Below are 22,531 nucleotides of genomic sequence, written 5' to 3' on the forward strand. Positions count from 1 at the left end.
GGGTTTTCTAATCAAAATAGTCCTTCCTTTGAACAATTATTGCGGAGAGGTTACATCCTAAAAACATTCTAATATTCTGAAGTTTGCCTTTCCTCTTCAAAAGCATTACTTTGCCGTAATAAACATTCCTGCAGCTCAACAATGCTATAGCTCACTGTTTGTCATCTTATCTTTAGGGAGAGTCAAACAGAAAATGGAGATCCCAGGTAACTGCTAAGTTGTCTTAACACTAACAGTCACTTGTGTGGAAACATAAGAGTGCACAATATATGGAATTATATCAAAGTAAAAATAAGACTACAGAAGCATTCTCATCCAGTACATGATAACATAAAAATAGTTATGTCCAATAATGGTTTGATTTGTTTTACATTAAAACCACATAATGACCTTTAGGGAAAATAATTCACTATAACAGTTTCATTGCAGACAAAAATCTGTCAATTGGAAATGAACTGCCTTGGCAGTTCAAATTATAATTTCTCTTCTGTTTCAAGTACCTGTTTGCGTGTCACATTTGAATAATGTGCTTAGTTTTAGTAAAATGCACATACAGTACACTATAATTATTGATTTGAACTAGAACATGTATGTTCAGATATAGGAATTTTAAGCATTGTATTAAAGTTGTTTTGCCAGTTTAAATAATGTTTTATGCATGGCAGGGAGGGAAAGTTATTACAGATTGTACTCAACACAGTGAAAAATAAGTGTGACAAGATGACTGCTTATGGCCAATTTTGTAATGCATTCTTTGAGTGAATATATTGTTTGAACTTAAAGTATGTATTTTGAAATGTTCATATAAAATGAGAATATTTTCCTGTTGATATTTAATTTGCCATTTTATGTATCTTGCTAGCATTTAGCTCTTAATAGAATGAGTTGTTTCAATAAGAAATGGAAAAAAGGATTTTGCAATAATCTAAAACATAGATTTGTTTAGCATGAGTAAAAATAAATATACAAAGCGCACGAGTCTAAAAAATATCCTCTTGGTGTGTCCAGTGACAAGTATATCCAGATTCAAGAAGAATTCCCCAAAGCATAAGAATTTCCCAGAAACCTAGATTTACAAATCACTGGCCACCTGGAAATACGTTATGGTATGCCACTGTATAAATATTTGGATGACGCTTCATTAAAGCAAGTTACTTTAGCAAAAATGTGTTCAGGGCTGTTAAACATATTTCTAGATAAGCAAAAATGCATGTTTTTTCAAAATTAGAATCATATGGTATGTCCCTCTGGTGGCTGTTCTTATCTTAGTAGTTTTAAGTCTCTGGTCTCTATTTATTTTTTTTATTTGAAAAAAATTGAGGCAATACAGGAACAAAAAATAAAAAGTACTGATTTTACCTTGGTTGGCTTAGAAAAAATAGAGTTAAATGGTGTATTTCACTGCGTAACTTTTTTTCAGACTTTCTACATGAGAATTACAACTATGCAAACTACCAATCAATCTCTCAAAAATACTTCTAATGTTTTTCTTAAAACCATCTGTTCTCATTCTTGCCTCCATTTAGTCTGTTCCACCTTCACTAGCCAGCAAAGTCTCACTCCTATTTTCACATTCTCCCACTATCTGTTCAAAAGTGTTGCCATAGTTACTCAAGAATAGGAACAAGGGAGCCAGAAGAGCTCATCTTAATTAAAAGTAAGCACCCAGTTGCTCAGTGGATGAACAGGTTAGTCAGAATCTGTGCACTGTCCCTGTGATCAGTTTGATTTCCATTGATCTTGAATAGCAACAGTCCACAGTCTACTCATCTAAATGCTCTGTAGCAATGTTTTCAGTGTATTTACTCTTCTCTCTACCCTCATTGTGTGGCTATGCCAGAAAAAGGAAAGGAGACACTGGATAGGCTGCAACTTTATTCCTAAATGTCTGGGAATGCCTGATAGGTAAAACTGTACAGTGCAGGTAGTTCCATAGTCCTTTACATATACCCAGAAGTTTGCTGTCAGTCACCACGCTGCTCCTCAGGTCACCTGAGGGGTTGGGTGAGAATGGGTCAGTATCCGCATGCTGTCTGGGTTTGGAGCTGCCTCCATCTAGTAACTCTCTGGCTTTCTAGTCCTTAAAGGGACAGCACCTTCTCTGACAAACCAAAGGTCATTCTCTCATCAAATGTATCTGAAGATATTTTGCTTACAGACTTGAATGCCATGATACATGTTCCATAACCAGATGTCTCTTCCCCCCAACTACACTTATGACATGGTACTTTCATCATTTCTTAATTTAAAAAAAAAACTGAAATAAGTAAAAACTGTTGGGCGAAACATTAGACTGCTTTTATTTTAAAATGTGAATAATGCACCTTAATGCCCACTCTGTTTCCAAGTGTACATTGAACCTTCAAAAAGACAGACTAGCTTTCAGTTGGTAGGTCCATATGATGATCTGGATTTAACTAGCTGCTTGATTCAAATCAGGCCTCGGAATGCATTTTGTTCCTGTGATATGGGAAAATACTTAGTGTCCTGATTTATTTATTTTCTTAATAAAAGAACTGACTGCATCTATTGTGGAGATAGGCCTAAAATTAACAGGCCTGGGCAAAGGGGATGTAATCAAAGAAGGGTGAAGAATTTCAAGAGTTGTGAATAAACTCCAGATAAATGTCCAAGCTTTTTCAACTTTCTCTAAAGCAAACTTCCAAATATTTTGAGTTTCATCCATCCCTGTATGTAGCTAGAGAGATAAAAATGCGTTTTCTTTTGGAAGGAGTAACAGTGATCATGGAAAGTTTTACCTACAGTAGAATACACAAATAACGCTTAAGTATTTCCATAGAAGCATTCAATGATTTTGTTGGGTTACACCTTGTCATTTAGTAATAAAGTAATTTTCCCATTTTCAAGTATACTCTGGATGTCTTGAGTGCTGAGGAACACAATTTTGGACATTAATGAAATACTGAGTGAACCCTGGTGCGTTTTTTTAGTGTTATTTTTATAAATGTAATATATTCAAACCATCAATCGCTCCTTATACCACTGTGTTTTTGTTGGTCTATTTGCTTGAAATCTAAAGTTAAAATAGAACTTTATTATCATGCTACTCTCAAATCCATTAAATATTTTTAGTTGATTACTGTTTGACTTGTTAGTGATATTGAGCAGGTTTGTGTAGAGATTTTTCTAGTTTTTTTTTTAGATTAGCAAATTCCTAGGCATAGTGAAATAGTGATCCCCCTTTTGATCAGTTCTAAATTTTCACACATTTATTCCAACACCATCCATGTGATTTTTTTTATCATTCTCTGTAAAGCGTGTCTGCAGATCTACCTAATGGTATAGAAGCCCAGAATTCCTCTTTCGATCTAAATAAACATTCAGTAGCTACTCAGACCGTCGATATGACACCTGCATCAGAACCTCTGTCAACACCATTACCAGCTATGAGGTCTGCTTCTCAGTCATTGTTAAGTCAGTTAAATACACTGATATCACTTAAGATTGGAAACCTGTTAAGATATTTAAATCTGCATGATACTAAAAATAAAGAATACATCCTCACGTAGGTAGCTTTACTTGCTCAAAATTTGTGGAAGACAAATGTGGTGGTGTATGTTAACACGCTCACCTTGTAACTCCTACTTACTGTTTGTCACAAAATGACATTGTAGTTAGAAATGTGATGTGCATTTCTCTTCAAAAGACCTTGGTTGCATTAAATGTCACATTTGCAGTTACTTCAGTCATGTCTGGGCAGGTGGCGTAATATGGAGAAAATGCTAAGAATTATACTTCAAGGTCCAACCCCACTCTACTCAATTCCTGTAGCACCCAAAGTAAATGGCAGAGTGGCAGCATAAAGCAAATGACTTAGCCTACTTGTTTTCTAGAATGAAGAAATCACAATGAAAGGGTATAAAACACTGAGATGAAGCCCAAATTAGAACTTCTGAGAATCTCATTTTTAGTATTTACTGTTTTTTCCCATCAGGCTGTGCAGAGTGACATTAAATACGTATGTCTCATCTCTGTAAATATAATTGGCCATCTACTGATTTTACAAGCAACAATGCACGTTTCAGTCTTCACCAAAGTCAAGAAAAGTCCCACAAAAATTGTGCCTCATCTCAGCTCTAACTTTCACTTTAACCCTGATTCCCATTCAAGATATTGATATTTTTGTTCACGTTTTAACACATCTTTATTATGCCACTTAAATGTAGATTAAACATCTTTTTTGTGTTGATTTGATTTTGTTACCTTGAATGAAATGCAAACTGTTCCCCAGACCAGAATCTACTTCGGATATTTCACCGTTAGCCACGTCTTCAGCTGTCAGTGTTCCCTCTCCCAGACTTCCTGGACATGTCTCAAGTTCACCCCGTGGGAGGTAAATGATTCTCCAGTGGTACTCTTCCTAATTATAACAGGAAAATCTATACTAGTCATGTTTCTCTATTTTGGGGGGGATTTGACTGTCACCCATTTAAATTGAACATCACCAGTTTTCTGAGCATGGCAGGAGGAGGGGAAAGAGGAGCAGAAAAATATTGATCTGGCCCATGAACACTTGAAAGATACTAGTTAGAATAAGCAATAACATACTACGTAGTAAAACAATTCAGAAAGATCAACTTTGTCAGCGGGTGACCCTTCCCATGACCTGCTCTAATTGATAACAATGAAATGTTAATGTATAGGTTGAGAGTTAATACAAATGTATTTCCCACTGAGGCAAAACCATATTAAATATATTGAAAAAATATGGTGTGCTCTTAAAGGAATGTTATACTATGTGGTGATGAAATGAGAGATGGCAAACTTCCAGTCACTGACCTTGGATACCTTAATTGGCACTATTTAGACCATGTTTTCTTGGCAGACTGTAGACTCTTTTTTGGGGGGAGTGTCATCTGTGGGTTTAGAAAGAGAAAACAAAAAATTTTTAAAATGTTTTTCCTTAAGGTGAATAAGCTACACCGATGTACTGAATTTCATAAGCTAATAGTGTGTGGGGGGAGGGGGGTGTGGCTCTGTGTCTGGAAGAGAAAACAAACACCAAACAAGGCCTGTCATATTTTTTGTACCTTATCCTAAATTTAGTCAATTGGATTATTTTAGTTATCTGTACGGCATGGACAAATTGATGCAAAAGCTAATCAAAAGGATAAAAATGGACCCTGTTCTTGGACAGTTCCACAGTTCACACTACTCTGGACCCAGAGCCTCTCTAGAATTTGGACTACTCTGTTGCAAATGGTAGGGAATTAATTATAGAGGGCTCTTGCCTTTGGAGGCTGATTATTCTCGTGGTCGTCTTCCAAAGCCTAAACTTTAGGTCATCGAGTATGACCTCATACAGGCCTTTGAGCTTTAGATTTCAACAGGGAATGTGGTCTCTGTTCTTCAGCTTTGTTTTGAATGTCGTGGCTTTTGTCGTTGGTTGTTGGTTGTTACAATGTGCCTGGGAGTTGATGGTTACGTTTACCTCTTAAAAAAAACTAATATGAAATATTTTTGGATGAATCTTATAAGACTTACTTTTGAATTGTAATAACTTCTGTCTTAGGAAGCTCATCTCTTGGAATCTGTTGGTCTCACGCTAACACAGCAGATTTCACCTCCCTTAGTTTAAAAAAAACAACACCCCATTAACTGACTTGCTGATGCCATCCTTTTCACAATCAGTTTACAAGGGTTAGCAGCCATAAAACATGTTTTTATTACTTGTGCTTCTGTCTCTAATATGTCCATTTAACTACTGTTCCTGTACCATATATGCCATGATGTTGTTGTCAAATATTTTACTGAAATCAGTGTTTTTTGTTGGTTGTTCACTACATAACCTGGGCAAGTCACTTAAGTAAGTTTTCTGCTTCAATTTAGCCACATGTAAAATAGGTGCAACACCTATGCATGGGACTTATTGGTTCATTAACCGCTTCTGTGTTCTTGAGTGAAAGAGTATATTATGGTCATGGTTGTGGAAATTATGCTCAATTTGTTTTAATTCTTGTTTTGCCATAATATTGGCCCTGTGTTAAAATATGAAGGATACTGAGTGCAAACACCCTGAGATTCCTCCACACCCTCTTTGGCATGACAGCTTTTCTGACATGAATGGAAATTTGTTATGACTCGTCCCCCTAAGTGTATAGACTGCAGTTAGCTCACACTAATATCTGGCCAGTGTCCTAGTGGCGGAAGCAGTCATTGTAGGTGCAGTATGATTAAGGTGTGTACTTTGATCTGTTGTTCCCTTTTCCATCTTCTAGAGAGGAAGGAATATCCAGTGGCTAGGATACTAACGTAGGAGTTGGGAGTCCTAGGTTCAATTTCCTGTTCTGCCACAGATATCCTCTGTGACCTTGAGTGAGTGAGTTAGTCTCTCTGGGTACATTTTACACTAGAATAGAAAGCCCGTGGCACAGCCGTGGCTGGCCCAGGTCAGCTGACTCAGGTTCGTGGGGCTAAAAATGGCTGTGTAGACCTGTGTAGGGTCCCTGAGCCCAGGCTCCAGCCCAAGCCCAAATGTGCCCACAGTCATTTTACAGCCCCACCTGGTTCAGGCCAGCAATAGGTGTTTAAATGCAGTGTAAACATACCAGGGCTGTCTCCGTTCCTCATTTGTTAAAATAGGGATTATTGCACCGGTCTGTCTCACGCATAGAACTACCATGGTCAAACACATCACGTGAGCAGCATTTCTGTGGTTTGTATGTTGTTTTTGGCAGCCATTGTTTAAAGAAATAGGTTTTGTGTTCTCTGCTGTCACTGAAGGCTCTTGAAGGGAGGATGCTGCTGCCCTTTATTTATATTATTTATTTACCTAATTACATAAGCCTCTCCTAAATGATGACTCTTAAGCTTCCACTATTATCCCCTATGTATCTTTATGCTTTCGTAATGGACATAGCTTCAATACAAATTTATCAAAATTAACCAAAAAATAAAGGCAATAAACAGAAAAACATGCCTGTTGTTAAATTGTAATAACAGGCTTTGTTTCACTCCCTGACACTTACCACCTCAGGCTCTAGCAGATGGCTAAGGGGGACCAAATTCCAAAGGTAGGACTCCCTCAAATGAGAACCCTCTGCCTGGCACTGGTCTTACCCTAGGAGCTGACAGCGCGTGTAACTCAGCCAGTTTCTACCAGTTCCAAAGCAGACTCTCTAAAATCAGTTACCGCATCAATCAGGGCTTTAGAGATAATTACTGACACTATGAATTCGACCTAGAAGTGATGAGGAAGCCGCAACAGAGATTTGAACGTAGACCTATGCTCTGAAAGCCCACCCCACTCAGCTACGTTCTGCACCAAATGAAGCTTTTGGCTGGTCTTCCAGTATGCTGTGTAAAGTCCATTACAGTGATCTTGACCTGGGGAAGCTATGGGTGTTACTCTCTTGAGGTCAGTACAGTAACTCCTCACTTAATGTTGTAGGTATGTTCCTGAAAAACGTGACTTCCCTAAGCGAAGTGATGTTAAGCAAATCCAATTTCCCCATAAGAATTAATGTAAATGAGGGGATTAGGTTCCAGGGAAATTTTTTTCACCAGACAAGACTATATTATATACACACACACAGAGAGTATAAGTTTTAAACAATTTAATACTGGTACACAGTGATGATGATGATTGTGAAGCTTGGTTGAGGTGGAGGAGTCAGAGGGTGGGATATTTCCCTTACTGCTAAATGATGAACTAGCAATTGGCTGATCTCTCAAGGGTTAACTCTCTCACTCTACAAGGCAGCAGGAATGGAGGGAGATATGCGCATTTCTCCTTTAAGTACATTGCCTTGTTAGTTGATCAGCTTGCTGAGACCACAGCTGCTGCAAGCTCCCTCCGTCCTGAATCATGGTGTGTCCCCCCTGCTCTATGGAAGATGGGGTAAGTGGGGTGCAGGGGGAGGAGGGACACCCTGACATTAGCTCCGCTCTTCCTTCCCTCCCCCCCCCCCCCACACACAGCAAGCAGGAGTCTCGGGGAGCAGCTCCAAGGCAGAGGGCAGGAGCAGCACATGGCAGTGGGGGGAGGGACAGCTGCAATTGTTAGCCTGCTGGGCAGCTGCTGCACTGGGAACTTAGGGGGAGCTGATGGGGGCCTGCTGGTCCACCCTGGTTCCGAGCCCCCACCAGCTAGCTCCAACGGGCTGCTCTTCCTGCAAGCAGTAGACAAAGCAGGCGGCTGCCAAACGACGTTAGAAGGGAGCATCACACAACTTTAAATGACCATGTTCCCTAATTGATCAGCGACGAAACAACGTTAACGGGGACGAATTTAAGTGAGGAGTTACTGTATTGGAGCAGGTTTGCAGCTTCCAGGCCTGCTGTCGTAGATGTTACCATCCCTAGCAGCTGTCAGAGAATCCAGGAACAATGACTGATCTAATTACACCTTTAAGATGAGATCCATTCTGACAAAAGGTGAGCATATACCCTGAATAACGGACAACGATAATATTGCCTCAGCGCGCACCTGTAGAATTTTCCTCCTACCGAGAAGCCAACACAAAGAGTTGAGTTTCGGCCAGTTTCCCCTCCATTCACATGTACTAGCCAAGTTTAAGGAGATGAGACCAGAAGATCAGCCCACCAATCAAATAACCTCCCTTTCCTTGATATCGTCTAGGCTGTCTGTAAACCATAGTGACCCACAGGGACCACATAAGGAAGTCTGCTGTTAAGGTGCTGGTATGTGAATAGCTGTCAAGAGCAGATGGTGACAGCATTCCCCTTAGGCCACAGACATGAGGACTCAGTCACTGAGTGGTAATCTCAGTTTAGTTGGACCATGGAGGTTCCTCTTCACTGTGGAAGTGAGAGCTGGTTAGAACAGCTGCAGCAGCATAGGACTAAAACGGAGAGAGAGGGAGTCACAAGAGATAAAAACACTAACGGTACATTTTGTGACACTGTTGAGATTTTTATACCAAACAAGGAAAAAAGCAGCAATAATAAGGATTTTAAGAAATTGTCTTAAACACCACTGAATTAATAGTATCTTGAGATCTGTTGAGATACAAACACTTCAGCAGATTACTATTGCAAATACTGTATTTCAGTCGGAATGAACTATTTCTAAGTACGAGCCATGGATCAGTGTCCAGCAAAAGAAAACTGGAGTCCCTTCTTGTATGCTATCAACATGCCTAAGTTTACTATATTGCAGTTTTGAATACTAATTGACTCACTTGAAAACAGGTCCTATGCCAGGAAAGGGCTTATCATATATCTGAAATCAATTGCAGAAAACACTGCCACATTCCCTCGGTATACGTATTCCATGTCAGGATGGAAAGACCCACCCATCTAGGACTCAAGGAAACAAAATTGATTCCAATCCCAGCTATGCATTAAACAGCAGCGGCCTGAGGAGGTGCCTGGAGGTGTAGCAAGGGCAGCGCACGCGGAGCGCTCCGCTCCCCCAGGGGCTGCAGCGCTTCCTGGAGCGGCGCGGCGTAGGGCCAGGGCAGGCATGCAGGGAGACTCCCCTGGCCCCAGTGTGCACCACTGCCACCCAAGAGCCACTTTAGGTAAGCGATGTCACGCCGGAGCCCAAACCCCACCTGCACCCCGCCCTGCAACTCCCTGCCCTAAGCCCCCTGCCTGCACCTCACACCCCACCTGCACCCCAACTCCCTGCCCTGAGCCCCCTCGTATATCCTGCTCCTGAACCCCCTGCATGTCTGTGCACCCCAACCCCCTGCCCTGAGACCCTTCCTGCACGCTGCACCCCTCCTTCACCCCAATCCCCTGCCCTGAGCCCCCTTCCACACCCCATACTCTCTCCTGCACCCCAACCCTCTGCCCGGGCCCTGCATACAATTTTTCCACCCAGATGTGGCCGTTGGCCCAAAAAGTTTGCCCATCTCTGATTTAGTGCATATGGCAGATTGCCCTTTTAGCACTTCTATAAGATCAAAATAAATAAACTTTGCTTCTACCGTTATTTGTGGTATACTGACCCACTCACAAGTTTTAAAATCGTAGTATGACTACCCTTTCAAATGGATGTTTTTATTTTGAAAGATTTAGACAAAGTAGTGAAAGAATTGTTAGTGTCTGTCTCTCTTCCCCCCGGTCAAGCCAACAGGTCCATCAGACTGTTTTCATAGGTTGGACCATCTCCAAATGTATAGCAAGATGAGTTTAGGGGTAGCTTTCATGTTCATTTCTGGCACATACTAAGATGGCTTTATCTTAGGATAGTGCAGATAAAACTGTCCTTCCCTCTTGTTAAGTTTTTAGTGTACTCTTGTAAAGCAGGCTAATCCTTGTTTCAATATGTCTCCCCTGACGTAAGTTAGTAAAACATTTTTTTGCCTTGCGAGGTCAGAGAAGGATGAGGATTATGGTAAGTGTTAACAGTAATGACACTTAGAAGCATTTATATTTTAATTCAATATTTTAGTTAGAGTAGTGCTCTGAGACCCTGGCTAGGATCATCACCCTGTTATGATAGGTATTGTACAAGTAGAGATATGACCACTGCCCCTCAGCACAGACACATCTGGAACATCATAATGATGGCACAATGCAGTGGCTCACTTGCGCTCTTATTTATTTATTTTTTCCTTCTGATGCCACAGCTAACTTATTTGAAATAACATATTTAGTAAGTGCGTACTTAAATAAGGGGAAACTAATATCCATCCCACCTAATTGTTACTGCACTAGTTGATCTGGAAGAAATTCCAGTATAGATAACATCTGAAATGGTGGACTAGGATATGCCCTTGCGCCCCCAGTGTTTGTGCATATTGCAAAATGGACAGTTTGGTACACTATCGCAAGAATAGCAGTATCTGCTCCAGAAAGGTAGAGGGGTGAGGTGTATTTGCTTACCCACGGGGTAAGCTTGTAGTGCGGGCAAGTGTTGTGAATGTAGGGAAGGGAAATTAATTTAGCTAATGCTTGTGTGTGGTTCCTATTCTTATAGGGGGTGTCATGGGCATGCATTCTGAGGAGACTAGAATGTGCCAGGCTGAAATCTGATCTTAGTCTTTAAGCACCGAATTCACTCAAGTCTGGGGAAAAAAATCCCTCTTACACCAAAGAAAGTACCTCTTTGTTGGTAAATTCATGTATTACCTCACACATACAAAGAAAAGTAATCCAGAACACCTAGACAGTTCCTAACCTGAGTGGGGGGTGCGCGCACGCGCATGTGTTGTTGTTTGTAGTAGTAAAGACATTTGAAAATAATTGGCTACTAATGGTGTTCTATGAACTGAGCTCATTGTTTTCATTAAGCTTTTCATAGTCAACCTGTGGAACTCCTTGCCTGAGGAGGTTGTGAAGGCTAGGACTATAACAGGGTTTAAAAGAGAACTGGATAAATTCATGGAGGTTAAGTCCATTAATGGCTATTAGCCAGGATGGGTAAGGAATGGTGTCTTTAGCCTCTGTTTGTCAGAGGGTGGAGATGGATGGCAGGAGAGAGATCACTTGATCATTACCTGTTAGGTTCAGTCCCTCTGGGGCACCTGGCATTGGCCACTGTCGGCAGACAGGATACTGGGTTGGATGGACCTTTGGTCTGACCCAGTATGGCCATTCTTATGTTCTTAAGCGGTGAAAGGCTGTTGTCTCAAATACACTTTAAGTAGTATACATCTTAAATTGATCTCCAAAAAAGCCCTATTTTCAGAACCATGACCATCTGAAATTAATGAGTAATTGCTATGAAAGCCGTCATATTTAGCAATGCAGAAAAAGGCTATCCAAGGGTCAGTAGACTTAATCTCATCATTTATGTCCTGCATTTATTGTCACTGAGCTAGCGCAGATATTCATTTTCCTGGTGGTCTAGCTCTTTCCTTGGCTGAAATCAGTCACTTGTGTCATCCGCTTCTGAACCCAATAAGAGGAGAGAGTTTGATTGCCGTTACAGCTTATGAAGAAGCTGGAACTTATTACTGAGTGAAATCCAGCCTTACTGCCTGTTTGGCAGATTTCACAATGTAAAGTAAAATGATTGTAATTGTCGATTCATTCCTGTAATTAAAGTGCAAATTAGTCATGAGGCAATATACCAAACTGCTGTATCTTGTTTGGTCTGTTGTTTGTTTTCCCCATATAAAATTGTTGTATTAAAAAGTGGGCATTCCTTACACTTCCTAATGTTTAAGTGTTTATAACTAATTTAGAAATTACTTTTATGGATTTACCCATTCACTCCTTCAAGGATCACTCATTCAGTTGTTTCCCAGGCAACCTTAGCCTCCAGAAAAAAATAGGTGTCCCAGACATCTTGAAATAGACAGACATAATATGAAGCAGGTCAGTGGCAACAAGAGTCTTTAGGTTGTTCAGTTACAGCTGGGAAAAGTTACCATGTCTTAATAGTGTCACAAATGTGTTTTTGGGTGGATTTTAAAAAAAAAAAAACTTTAGAGGAAGGTGTGTTGTCAGTGTGAATGCTCCCATTAAAATGAGGGAAAATACGTAACGCCAAAGTACTATGTATGCAAAGTGGTTAATTTGGAATGTTAGTCTACTTTTCAAATGGTATAAGAAATACTTTGAATTAGTATTCTTGCTATATCACAAATTTGCATATTATCCTTTAATATATGGTGCTAAATATGAATAGTCAAATCTTGACGTGCTCTTGCTGATTAAAAGGCAGCCAATAGTATATTCTGAAATAAGTGTAATATTCAGATTTTTATTGGAAAAGCATCAGCTATTGTTAAAGTAATTCCCTTTTCTAGCCACCAACAAAAACAGAAGAATATCAAGTAACTGTTCTACAAGAAATGAGGGTGTAAATCCAAACATGATAGAAAAATTCCCCAAAGGAGAACAAGCTCATGTGATGTCAAACTATTTCCCTGCATTCAGGGTCTCATACAGAGCCCAGTGAAATCAATGAGACTGTAGGAACTGAATTCAAGGGCAGATCCAGAAAATAACTGGAAAGGGCAAAATCCCTGTGTGTGTTCTTAGGACTGGGTCCCCCTCCCAGCCCCCCGCTAAAAAAAAAAAATGGCTAGAGGGGGACTGTGCAAGTATCATTTTCTATATTTTTAGTTTAGCCATCTCCTGGGTTGAAAAATGAGGGGAAAATTGTGCGAAGTGCCCACCCACCTACCAAAATCTGAAATTTGATCAAAGTTTCTAAATTTACAGAACTTCATGTAAATGGGAAGGTGTGTGTAAATGGGGCAGAGGGTGGTGGGAGGCTTCTGATTGCCAAAGATTTAATCCAAACAAAATACTAGCAGACGTGTGTATATTTATTTTACTGTTAACTTACCATAGTTCCTTTAGTATGTAATCAAAGTAATTATTTTCCTTGGAGGCTATACACCATGATACTGTGGGGATTTTTTATATTTATTTTCTCTGCTTAATGTGCTACTTACATCTCTGCTTTCTTTTGCCTTAGAAAACTCTTGTTTGACAATCCTTTGGAAGCCTTACCTAAGTGTGCACCTCACCCACCTGCTGCTGTTCAGGTTTTAAGTGTCAGTAGTCAAGTAGCCACAGTGTCTAAAGTGGCATCTACTTACACTAGGTAGTGTTTCTTATGTCGCACATTCTGTTTCAAGTATATCACAAATTGCTGGAATCATGATTTTAAAAAAACCAACCGTACATACTTTGCTTTCATTGTTAAATGAGGCTGTTTGTAAACTGTCAAAGTTAAACCTTGAAAAAAGCTACTACCACGAGAAAGCAGTTGGCGACTGGTCCTATTTTTCTTGCTGCATTTTTTGTTAATCCGGAATATAATACAGCAGAAGAGTCCCTATGCTGTGCCAGTAGCATCTTGTCACAAATAAAACCCCTATTAGAAATAGATAGCAACTATTGTTTATCTTTTTGTTAAATAAAGAATTCCAGTTGCAGTGCTTCTGCATATCTGGTCTCATAATAACTACTACTTGTTAAATTGATGTCAACTAGGAAAATAACTCAATCTGCAGAGTTGAGTGCTCCAGGTCCAGCAACCTTAGTGACAAATGAAGCCGGTAAAGAAAGTTGTCTATCTGATAAGCACACAGTAGCTACACAGACCTCTGAGCCACCCTTGCTCACAATTGCACCAGTGGAGCCACCTTGTGCAGTCCAGTTCGTGGAATCCATACCTTCAGTGCTTCCTATTCCTGACAGGTACACAAATCTTGGCCATGTTAAAATTGGAATACAAATAATATAAAATGTGGTTTCATCTCATTTTAGGGCGTGATGCTGTAAAATGTGCATTGCCATATTATCCACTACCATGGAGTTCTTGGAGCAAAATGCTTTTTTGAATGTGTGATGAAGTGCCATAAAGGAATTAGTCCCTTACCAAAATGCTATGTTGACCTAGTGGTGAAATGCTTTTCTCCTGAAAAATGCAGTGAAGGGGAAAATTGGGGGAAGTTGATTTTTTTTTTTTTTTTTAAATAGCAGTGATTCAGTTCAATTTTTAAATAGATTTGTAGCAAGGAAACTTTGTAAGGCTTACTGCTATTAGTCAGTAACAGTAACCCTATACTTGACTTTTTTCTGGAAGGCAAGTGTTTTATTTTGTCATATTCATTTGCATTTCATGATCCTTGCTATTGTTGCCTAAAATATAGAATGTTCTTTTACCCTCTCGATATTTTGGGGAGTAGGCATTATCTATTTGTCTTCTTTTGAAACAAGTCCTTTTGTTAAAATCTGAGGCTCTCAGTCTAGATCATCTTTAAGTCATGCATGGTAAAATGTATGCTGTGCACACAGCGGACTGTTAGGTGAAAGCATGGCAATATCTCTATTTAAATCAAAGCTGCACTGCAAAATGTTGTTGTCATTCACGTGTTTGGTTTAGTTATTTCTGAAACCGATTGAAAAATGGTGTGGAAATTAAGTTGTAGTTTTCCAGGGTTCCTAAATGGACTTTATTTTGTTCAAAATATTTTTCAGTATATTTATCTTTGGGTTGGTTTTGTTTTTATTTGTGTCTCCCCCTTTTCTTTTTATTCTCCTCCCTCCTGGGGACAGTGATTTGGGGGGAAGAAGGGTAAGAAAAAGTGGAGACAGAGGTACTGAGGGAGGTGAATAGAAGGAAAACCTGGAAAATATTGATTTAAAAAAAAATTCTGATGTGCACTAGTTACTTGTTGTACCTTAATGTCTTCTTTAAATTATGTTTTTGGTATAGTATTATGCCGATTCTGACTTTAAGGCGATCAGCAGAATAACTTTCAAACTCATTTTGATGCTCTCATGAAGAACTAGACAGAGAATCGAAGACCCTGATCCTACAACATGCTATGTGTGCATGGACCCTTGCACCTACACTGAGTTAGTTGTAGGCTAAGGGCCCAAGGTTGTGAATTGTACCTAATTAGATTTTTTTTTACTGAAAGCTGTATTGATCATTTAAGAGTGTTGTTCATAAGAGAAATCAGTTTTTCCATATTAATGTTTAAGGGTCAACAGAGAAGTCTTTCCACCAACTTATGTGTTGAAATGGCACCTTAATGATGGCACAGTTTTCAGTGATTTTTTTTTTCAAGCTGCTTCTACTATTTCTTGGCTGAGATCTTTCCTTTCCCTGTTTTCTCCTCTTTTCAATGAAAGCTTCTACACTAGAAAAGTGCTACCTGAAAATCCATTGGAAGATCTGCCCAAGTTTTCTCCCATTCCTGTTCCTTCTCCTTCCAGGCAGAGCTCAAAAGTTATGAGCAGTGCTGCCGCTGCCGTGTCTGCTGCTGTTGCTGTACGGGCCAGGTAGAAATCAGCTGTAAAACGGAGCCTTTTTAATTTTTATCAATCTGTTTCAAAAAGCTCATGCTCATAGAGGAGTTAATTGGGAGAGATGTAAAATCAGAAATGGTTAACTTTCACCTTAGCAGTATGTGCATGGGGTTAGAATAGAGTCAAGGCTCCTATGTTCTACTCCCAGCTCTGCTATTGGATAAGTCTGGGACAATAACTTTAACTTTTCTGAGTCTGATGATGCCCATTTTCTATCTGGATAAATTAATACCCCCTTGCCTTGCATGGTGGTTGAAGATTAATTGATATTTATCAATAGCTTTTAGATCCGTAGATGCCACAGGCTATACTGGGACATTTTCTGACTATCTAAACATTTATTATGTTTTTAGTTATTAAATGATTTTGCAGACACTGAAGTGGTTTCTCAATAAGTTTCTCAAGGGAGGGAGTGATCACTTTCCAGTTATATTTCTTGTCACACTCTTATGGAAACTGTTGGGAAGCTCGGATCTCACATGTTTTTTAGTAGTTTCTGTCAGTTTTCATCTTTGTGTGGATAGCTAGTGTATTTACCAGGTCTTTCTAAATGCTTGCTAGACTCTCCGATCCTAATGTGTATCGTTCGCTCTTGGATGCCCTTCTCATCACCCCTATCACTAAACCTCCTCCTCTACAAAGTGTCAGGCCCGCAAGGAAATCAACAAGTGCTTTGGAGTTGCAAAAGAAAGAGAGGTATTGTATGAGAGTGGTGCTCTTTTTGTCACTGAAGGCTAATAAGACACGAGTTTCTGTATTGGTGTCTTTTTTCTGTTGACTGCATCTTCTAAGTGATCTGTCTGATATGCTCTCCTGCATGATATCACTGGTCCAGTATACCACTGAATCCACCTCTTTGCAGAACTAATCTGCACTTTGGTGGTCCTAACATAGTTGATGTCCCATTAATTGAGCAAAAATGTCTTACCTACAGTTGTGTGACTTTGAGGTACACAGTACAGTTTGTAGTGCACAGTCATTTTTATGGAGGCATGACCACTCCAGTTAAATTATTGGAGAAGAAACAAAAAATGATCACTGGGGACTTCTCGTACGAGTGAGATATTTGCAACAGTTTCATGATCAAGAAAGCCACATGTTAAGCTATTGGAACAAAGAACTTCTATTTCTCAAAGGTTGACTTTTCATATATATAAAAACAACTGGCATGTTGTACAGCAAATAAATATTTGTAAACATAATTGCCATTTATACCCTTTGTTCAAGTGCTGGTGACGTTAGATGTACCAGGACTTTTTATTCCTGTTTCCCAGCTGCAACTATGTTAGAATCAGCTTCCTTGGAAGCTACTGGTATCTAATGGACTTCATCCTCAAAGCCACAAATCTGTATTGGTGTTTTTAAATGGCAATGGTTCATTAATAGTGTTCAGCAAACACCTAATGGAGGAACTTCCAGATGGGTAACACTGCACTTACCAACACTGTTTCTCTTGAATAGAGAACTTTAAGGAGACAGAGCCCAATTTTTAGGTGCAGCTGAGCTCCACTTGCAGCAAAAAATGGGGGGGCGAGGCAAAGGTACATTTTTCTCTGGTATTCTGGGGCTGCTGACATCACTTTGGACCTCAGAAAAAGTTAAATCAGCCTGTTTGGGGGGAAGTTGCCAAATAGATTGTAGGCATGTGAGGAAAAATATCCTCAAACCATTGATTTTCAAAGTTTCCTATTTTGCTGTATCAACTTTTAAACAGAAATGAAGAAAATTATTTTTTGTTAGGGCAGGCTTAAGTTCATATAGTAAATTAAGAACCGGCTGTCTTTTTTTCTTTTGTGACATCCCATAGAGATTAGTCTTCTACGTGCAGCAAAATGACAAGTCCTTTAGAAGCTTTGAAAGCTTTTATAATACTCTTGACACATTTGAATGCATTGGTTGAAGTTCTGAAATCAATCGTATTGTCATTGACTTTAGTAGAGCCAGGATTTCATCCATGTCTTTATTCCCTACATCATTAATGGAGTTGGAAAGTTATGGTGCTTATTACTTAATTCACTGACTTCAATAAAACAGAACCCACTTGGTGTTTTTTTCCTTGTTGCTGTTTCTTATTGGAAATTTTTTTTCTTTGTGAAGTCACAAAGAGATGCATTGAATCAAGTTGCAGAGAGCAGCTCTAACAGTAGAAAAACAACCAGTCTCTGAGATTAGCTGTGACACTCCCAACTGTCCCCTGACAGCAAGTGAGCTGCAGTTATTATGGATTAAACAGCAGTAACAATGCAAACTTGAGAGAATTCACGTTGCTAACACTGAAAATTTATTGGTCTAACTTTTATGATGGGAGGATCGTTTTTATTTCTAAAAGGCTTTTTGTTGGTTTGGTAACAGAGAAATTATGACTTTGTGTTAGACATTTGAAATTCCTGAACTGACTCCATTCTGACCATGTCATCTTGGGTGAATGTTCTGGGTGTCTCTCTGGTTTGGAAGAGAGAGCATTTTTTCCAGTTAATTCAGGAATTTTCTTCCCCCTTTCCCCTTTTTGGGTAAAGTTATCGTGTAATTTTCAAGGTTAAATTATGCAGAGCAGATGGAGGAGGAGGAGAAGTTTTTAAATGTGCTACTGATTCAAACACCATGAGAGGGAAGTGAAATTCAGGGACAGCACTTGTACAGAGAGGGAGAATGAGGGGTAAACCTGGGGATGCATTAGTCATTCTTAGAGTTGCTCAAGAATTTTTCAAATGCTTTTTTTTTCACTGAAAAACGCCACTCCATCAAAACCTGAACTGTTTGTGGGGAACGGTCAGTTTCAGCAAATTTCAAAAGAGTCCAAACCTCCCGTTTTGACATTTTTCTAAGTGAAAAATTTTGTTTTTTCAGTTCAGAATGACTTGTTTTGAAATTTAACTTAATTTATACTAAAATTTTTAAAACGAAAAGGTTGAAATTGAAACAGCATTTCATAATTATTTAAATAAAACATTTTGATTGACCCAAATTGAATTTTTTTTGTTAGTTGATTCTTGAAAATTTGAGATTTCTACTTTGTTCCAGTTGAGGATGGGAACGTTTTTTTTAAATCTCAAAAATTCTTGCGGGATGGGAAAACATTTCTTGGCCAGCCTGTGTCACTTTGGCAATTGGCCTTCCCAAAAAGCTCTTCAAATTAATACCCAGAGAGCAGGAAACCCTGAATAAAACACTTTAAATAGTATCAACAGACTTTGTTTTTAAAGACTGTTTTTTCAGGCATTGAATTATTTTTAATTAGATCATTTAAAAAATAAATTAAAACCTGATCATGCCCCTTTAAGGATGCTTCATTCTCTGGGCTACCTCAATTCTGAGCTCTGCAGGCAGGTATTGGTGTTGGGTTCTGGATGGTGGTATCACATACATGTATTTTTTATTCTATTTAGTTGATTTAAATCAACAAAACTTCTTACTAATTTCACAAATTGGACATGAGCCAAGAGGGTTAGCTCAGAACAATGAAAGAGAAAATTAGACCAGAAATTTAAAAAAAAAAAAAAAAAGTTACACTTCAGGTCAAGACAGTGCTCAAACATCTCCCTCATATCCTATAACCCCAGTGCAAATATAGATAAAAGGACTGCTTACCAGTCGATGGAAACAAATCTTTGTCTCATCATTTGATAATACAAGAGTCACCTGGCTACGTTCAAACCCAATTAGGGTAAATAAGCAACCATCTTCCATTTAAGATAAGCGTGTATTACAGTAAAAATGGTAAATTATGACAAAGGACAACAGCCCTGATGAGATTTCAAGGAAATAAATCAGCAGAAATGAGAAATTAGCCATTAGAATGTGTATGCAATACTTGCGACATGCATTGTCTTGAAATAATACATGCATAGGACGTAACGCTGAAGATTGTTATTTTAAGCAGCAGTCCACATGATTGCACAACTTAATGGCTAGTAATCAGCTGTAATAGGAATTGTGCATCCTTAGCCAAAGAGGAGAAGGCACTAAATTATACAGTAGGAAAAGAAAACCCTTCTGAAAATGGGACTGGTGCAATTTAGAACATAATATGGGTAATGGATCATGGACAGCTTTGTTGTTTTGTTTTTCTTAGACACATGTTAAGTTCATTTTGCAAAATAACAAATATATTGTTAGTCACCCGTTATTATCAGATCTTGTGTTTTGGATATGTCTTATTTGTTCTAGATGTGCTGCCTCCTCCTCTTCGTCCTGATCTGGTGGTCTGTGGTAGACCCCGTTACCATAATGTCACCTCTGTTTATTACCCCTTTTATCGTTGCCCGGAGACTCTCAACTAGTCTGCCTCCCACCTCCTTCTGGGCCTCAGAACAAGAGTATATATTCTTGCTCCATAATGCAGCACCGCTTCCCTCTTTACCCTGCCTGTCTTTTCTGAACATGCAGTACCCCTCTATATCGACATTCCAGTCATGAGACCTATCCCTACGATATGTGAAGCAAAGGAGTGACATGCTTTCTATTTTAATTTGAAAATTTCAGATTTTTTTCCTAAAAATAATCCCTATGGCAACTACTCTTGCTGAATGGCAGCATTTTAGAGGGAGCATAATAGGAACACGATGCAGCACTGTCTGTACCTTTCTGCTTCACGTACCTGGTAGGTTACAGCCTGCAGAATTACTTAAAAGGAATGTAGCATGTCCTCATAGGATTAAAACTGGTGCATACTCTGAGGCAATACACTTCTGTTTATTCTGAAAGAAGCTTTGAAGTTGATTTTAGGGTGCTGCTGATGTTGGGATTATATATGCTCCTTAACAGAACTTGATTTGAAAAACAGAGCATGAATAACATTGCCTCACCCGCCCTATTTCTTTTTTAATCCTGGGATGTTTTTTCCTTTTACAAATCACTGGAACATTGTTACCTTTAGCAAAATATAAATATTTATATTTTAATGTGAAGTGTAAACACCTTTTTATAAAGATGAATGGGATTGTTGGGGGGGATTGGGAATTTGTTACAATTTCTCTTGACTTTTCTCTCTATATTCTTGGCACCAGGTATTCTATTCAGCAGGGAAATTACAGTTATCTACAAACATTATGTAATGGCTTTTGCTTTTTTCAAACCATATGCAGATTATAATAATGTACAGATTTTTGTCATCACCTCATGCTTGGTTTCTTTTTCTTGAGAAGCCACAGCATGGCAAGTCATTTCAGATCACTGATGGGTAGTCAGTATGGTCCCCAAAAAATTGCACATTTAAGGCAGAATTTTAGCTGAAAAAACTTGTTGCATATTTTTTACTTTAAAGTTGCAATGGTGTCACTATATAGAAGATTATCACATTTCCGGGGCGGGGGAAGAGGGTGGGCTGGTGGAAGAGGATAACAAAGCTTACTTAGGTTAAAAAAATTCAAGGAGATGACTAGCTATCCAAATCAGAGATCCATCCTGGGCTAAAACAGCCATGTTTAAGCAAGAAGGGGATAGAAAATGTAGTTAGGACATATGGAGGTGGTGCAAGTGAATTTTGTCCAGCAATTAAAAATGTACTAAATAAATTAATTCCCTTATCTATTTGATGTCTCTCTAGGTTAGGGTGTAATGGACATTTCCAGATATTCTGGAACATGGACTTAATCCTCCAGATTCCCTTCACTCGCCAAAGAAAAGCAGTTTGAACTCAGTGATTTAGCCTAGCTATACAATGAATTGCATGTGTTTTTTATGGAGATATGCAATGAACAGCAAATTCAGGTTTCCCATTTTCTGTCTAGTAGGCCATCTGCTAGCTTGGACACAATGTGTAATAGGTGTTCTGTAGAGAAAACTGTAGGACTAACTTTGGACAGCTAAGACACGAGTTGGGATACTGGCATTTAATCAAGAGTGCTGAATGAATTGAAGTAAAAGTCCCTTCTTTATGGTTGCATATACTTTCAGTAAATACATGTTTCCCATGATACTGCACATAATCTATTGATCTTGTAGGTGCATAGTTGCAACAAGTGATTGAGAGTCAGGATTCTTGGGGATATTCTCAACTATCCCGTTTTCTTGCTGGGTGGCTTTGGGTGAGTCACTACAATGATCTGCCCTTCAGTTTATAAAAAGGTAAAATAATGCTTCCCGACATTGACATTGCAAATTTACCATGAAAACGTCAGATTAAAGGTCCTCTTTCTTTCTCTCCATCTCTAGTGTAAGATGAGCATTCCTATAAGTACAAATCTTTAGTAAAATTGTATGAGCAGTTTATTCAAACATCTGTTTGTATGCAGCACAGTCTTGTTCTGCCTGAGACTCATATTTAACTATTATGTGGTAAGATTTAATACAATGGAAGATTTATGTCTTTATTAAACCATTCGGGTTTAGAAGTAATGAAACTGAATCAAAGCTATCGTATTCCATTTGGATTTGTGAGGCTCCAGGAAAGATGAGGTGCCCCATTTTTTTCATGGTTTTTATAACTTCCCCCACTTTGTCATAAGGGATTTGGTATTCTTCAGGGAAATTAACTACACAGATTGCCAGGTCATATGGAGAAGACATTTGCAGACTGATGCTTAAACTTTCCATAACCCCTTCTTTGTACAAATTTGCTCAAGACTGCTGGGAACTGTTTCTGAAAAGACACTGTTTCTAGGCTAGGAGATGGAGTTAAAACACCATTCATACAGAACGGTGCTAGCAAAATATGCTATTCTGAAGGTGAAGTTTAGTGTGGTGATCTTTTCAATGAAGATGGTGGTGATGGCTATTCACAGCCAATCTCCAAGTCTGGAACAATGTGGTCAAGCAAATGTATCGATCCCGGATGTTCGTTCAAGGCATATTGTATAACATTACTTCTCTGTTGGTT

General features: G+C 39.0%; 1 protein-coding gene across 16 annotated transcripts in view; it reads left to right on the forward strand.

Annotated features, from left to right (window-relative positions):
• The window catches only part of PDLIM5 (PDZ and LIM domain 5), a 223,567-nt gene that overhangs the window by 150,721 nt on the left and 50,315 nt on the right, over positions 1 to 22,531 (forward strand). For 10 of the 16 annotated variants that reach the window (XM_039542141.1, XM_039542137.1, XM_039542138.1 and 7 more), the window contains 7 exons: positions 177 to 206; positions 3,278 to 3,412; positions 4,253 to 4,354; positions 13,367 to 13,495; positions 13,888 to 14,094; positions 15,538 to 15,687; positions 16,276 to 16,410. The exons of 1 other annotated variant lie outside the window; for it this stretch is intronic. In XM_039542141.1, the coding sequence (XP_039398075.1) occupies positions 177 to 206; positions 3,278 to 3,412; positions 4,253 to 4,354; positions 13,367 to 13,495; positions 13,888 to 14,094; positions 15,538 to 15,687; positions 16,276 to 16,410 (888 nt within the window). The remainder of the gene's footprint in view (positions 1 to 176; positions 207 to 3,277; positions 3,413 to 4,252; positions 4,355 to 13,366; positions 13,496 to 13,887; positions 14,095 to 15,537; positions 15,688 to 16,275; positions 16,411 to 22,531) is intronic. 5 more of the 16 variants (XM_039542143.1, XM_039542142.1, XM_039542149.1 and 2 more) reach the window with 5 other exon arrangements.

This window comes from Mauremys reevesii, linkage group 5 (genome assembly GCF_016161935.1).
Source record: "Mauremys reevesii isolate NIE-2019 linkage group 5, ASM1616193v1, whole genome shotgun sequence".
NCBI lineage: Eukaryota > Metazoa > Chordata > Testudines > Geoemydidae > Mauremys > Mauremys reevesii.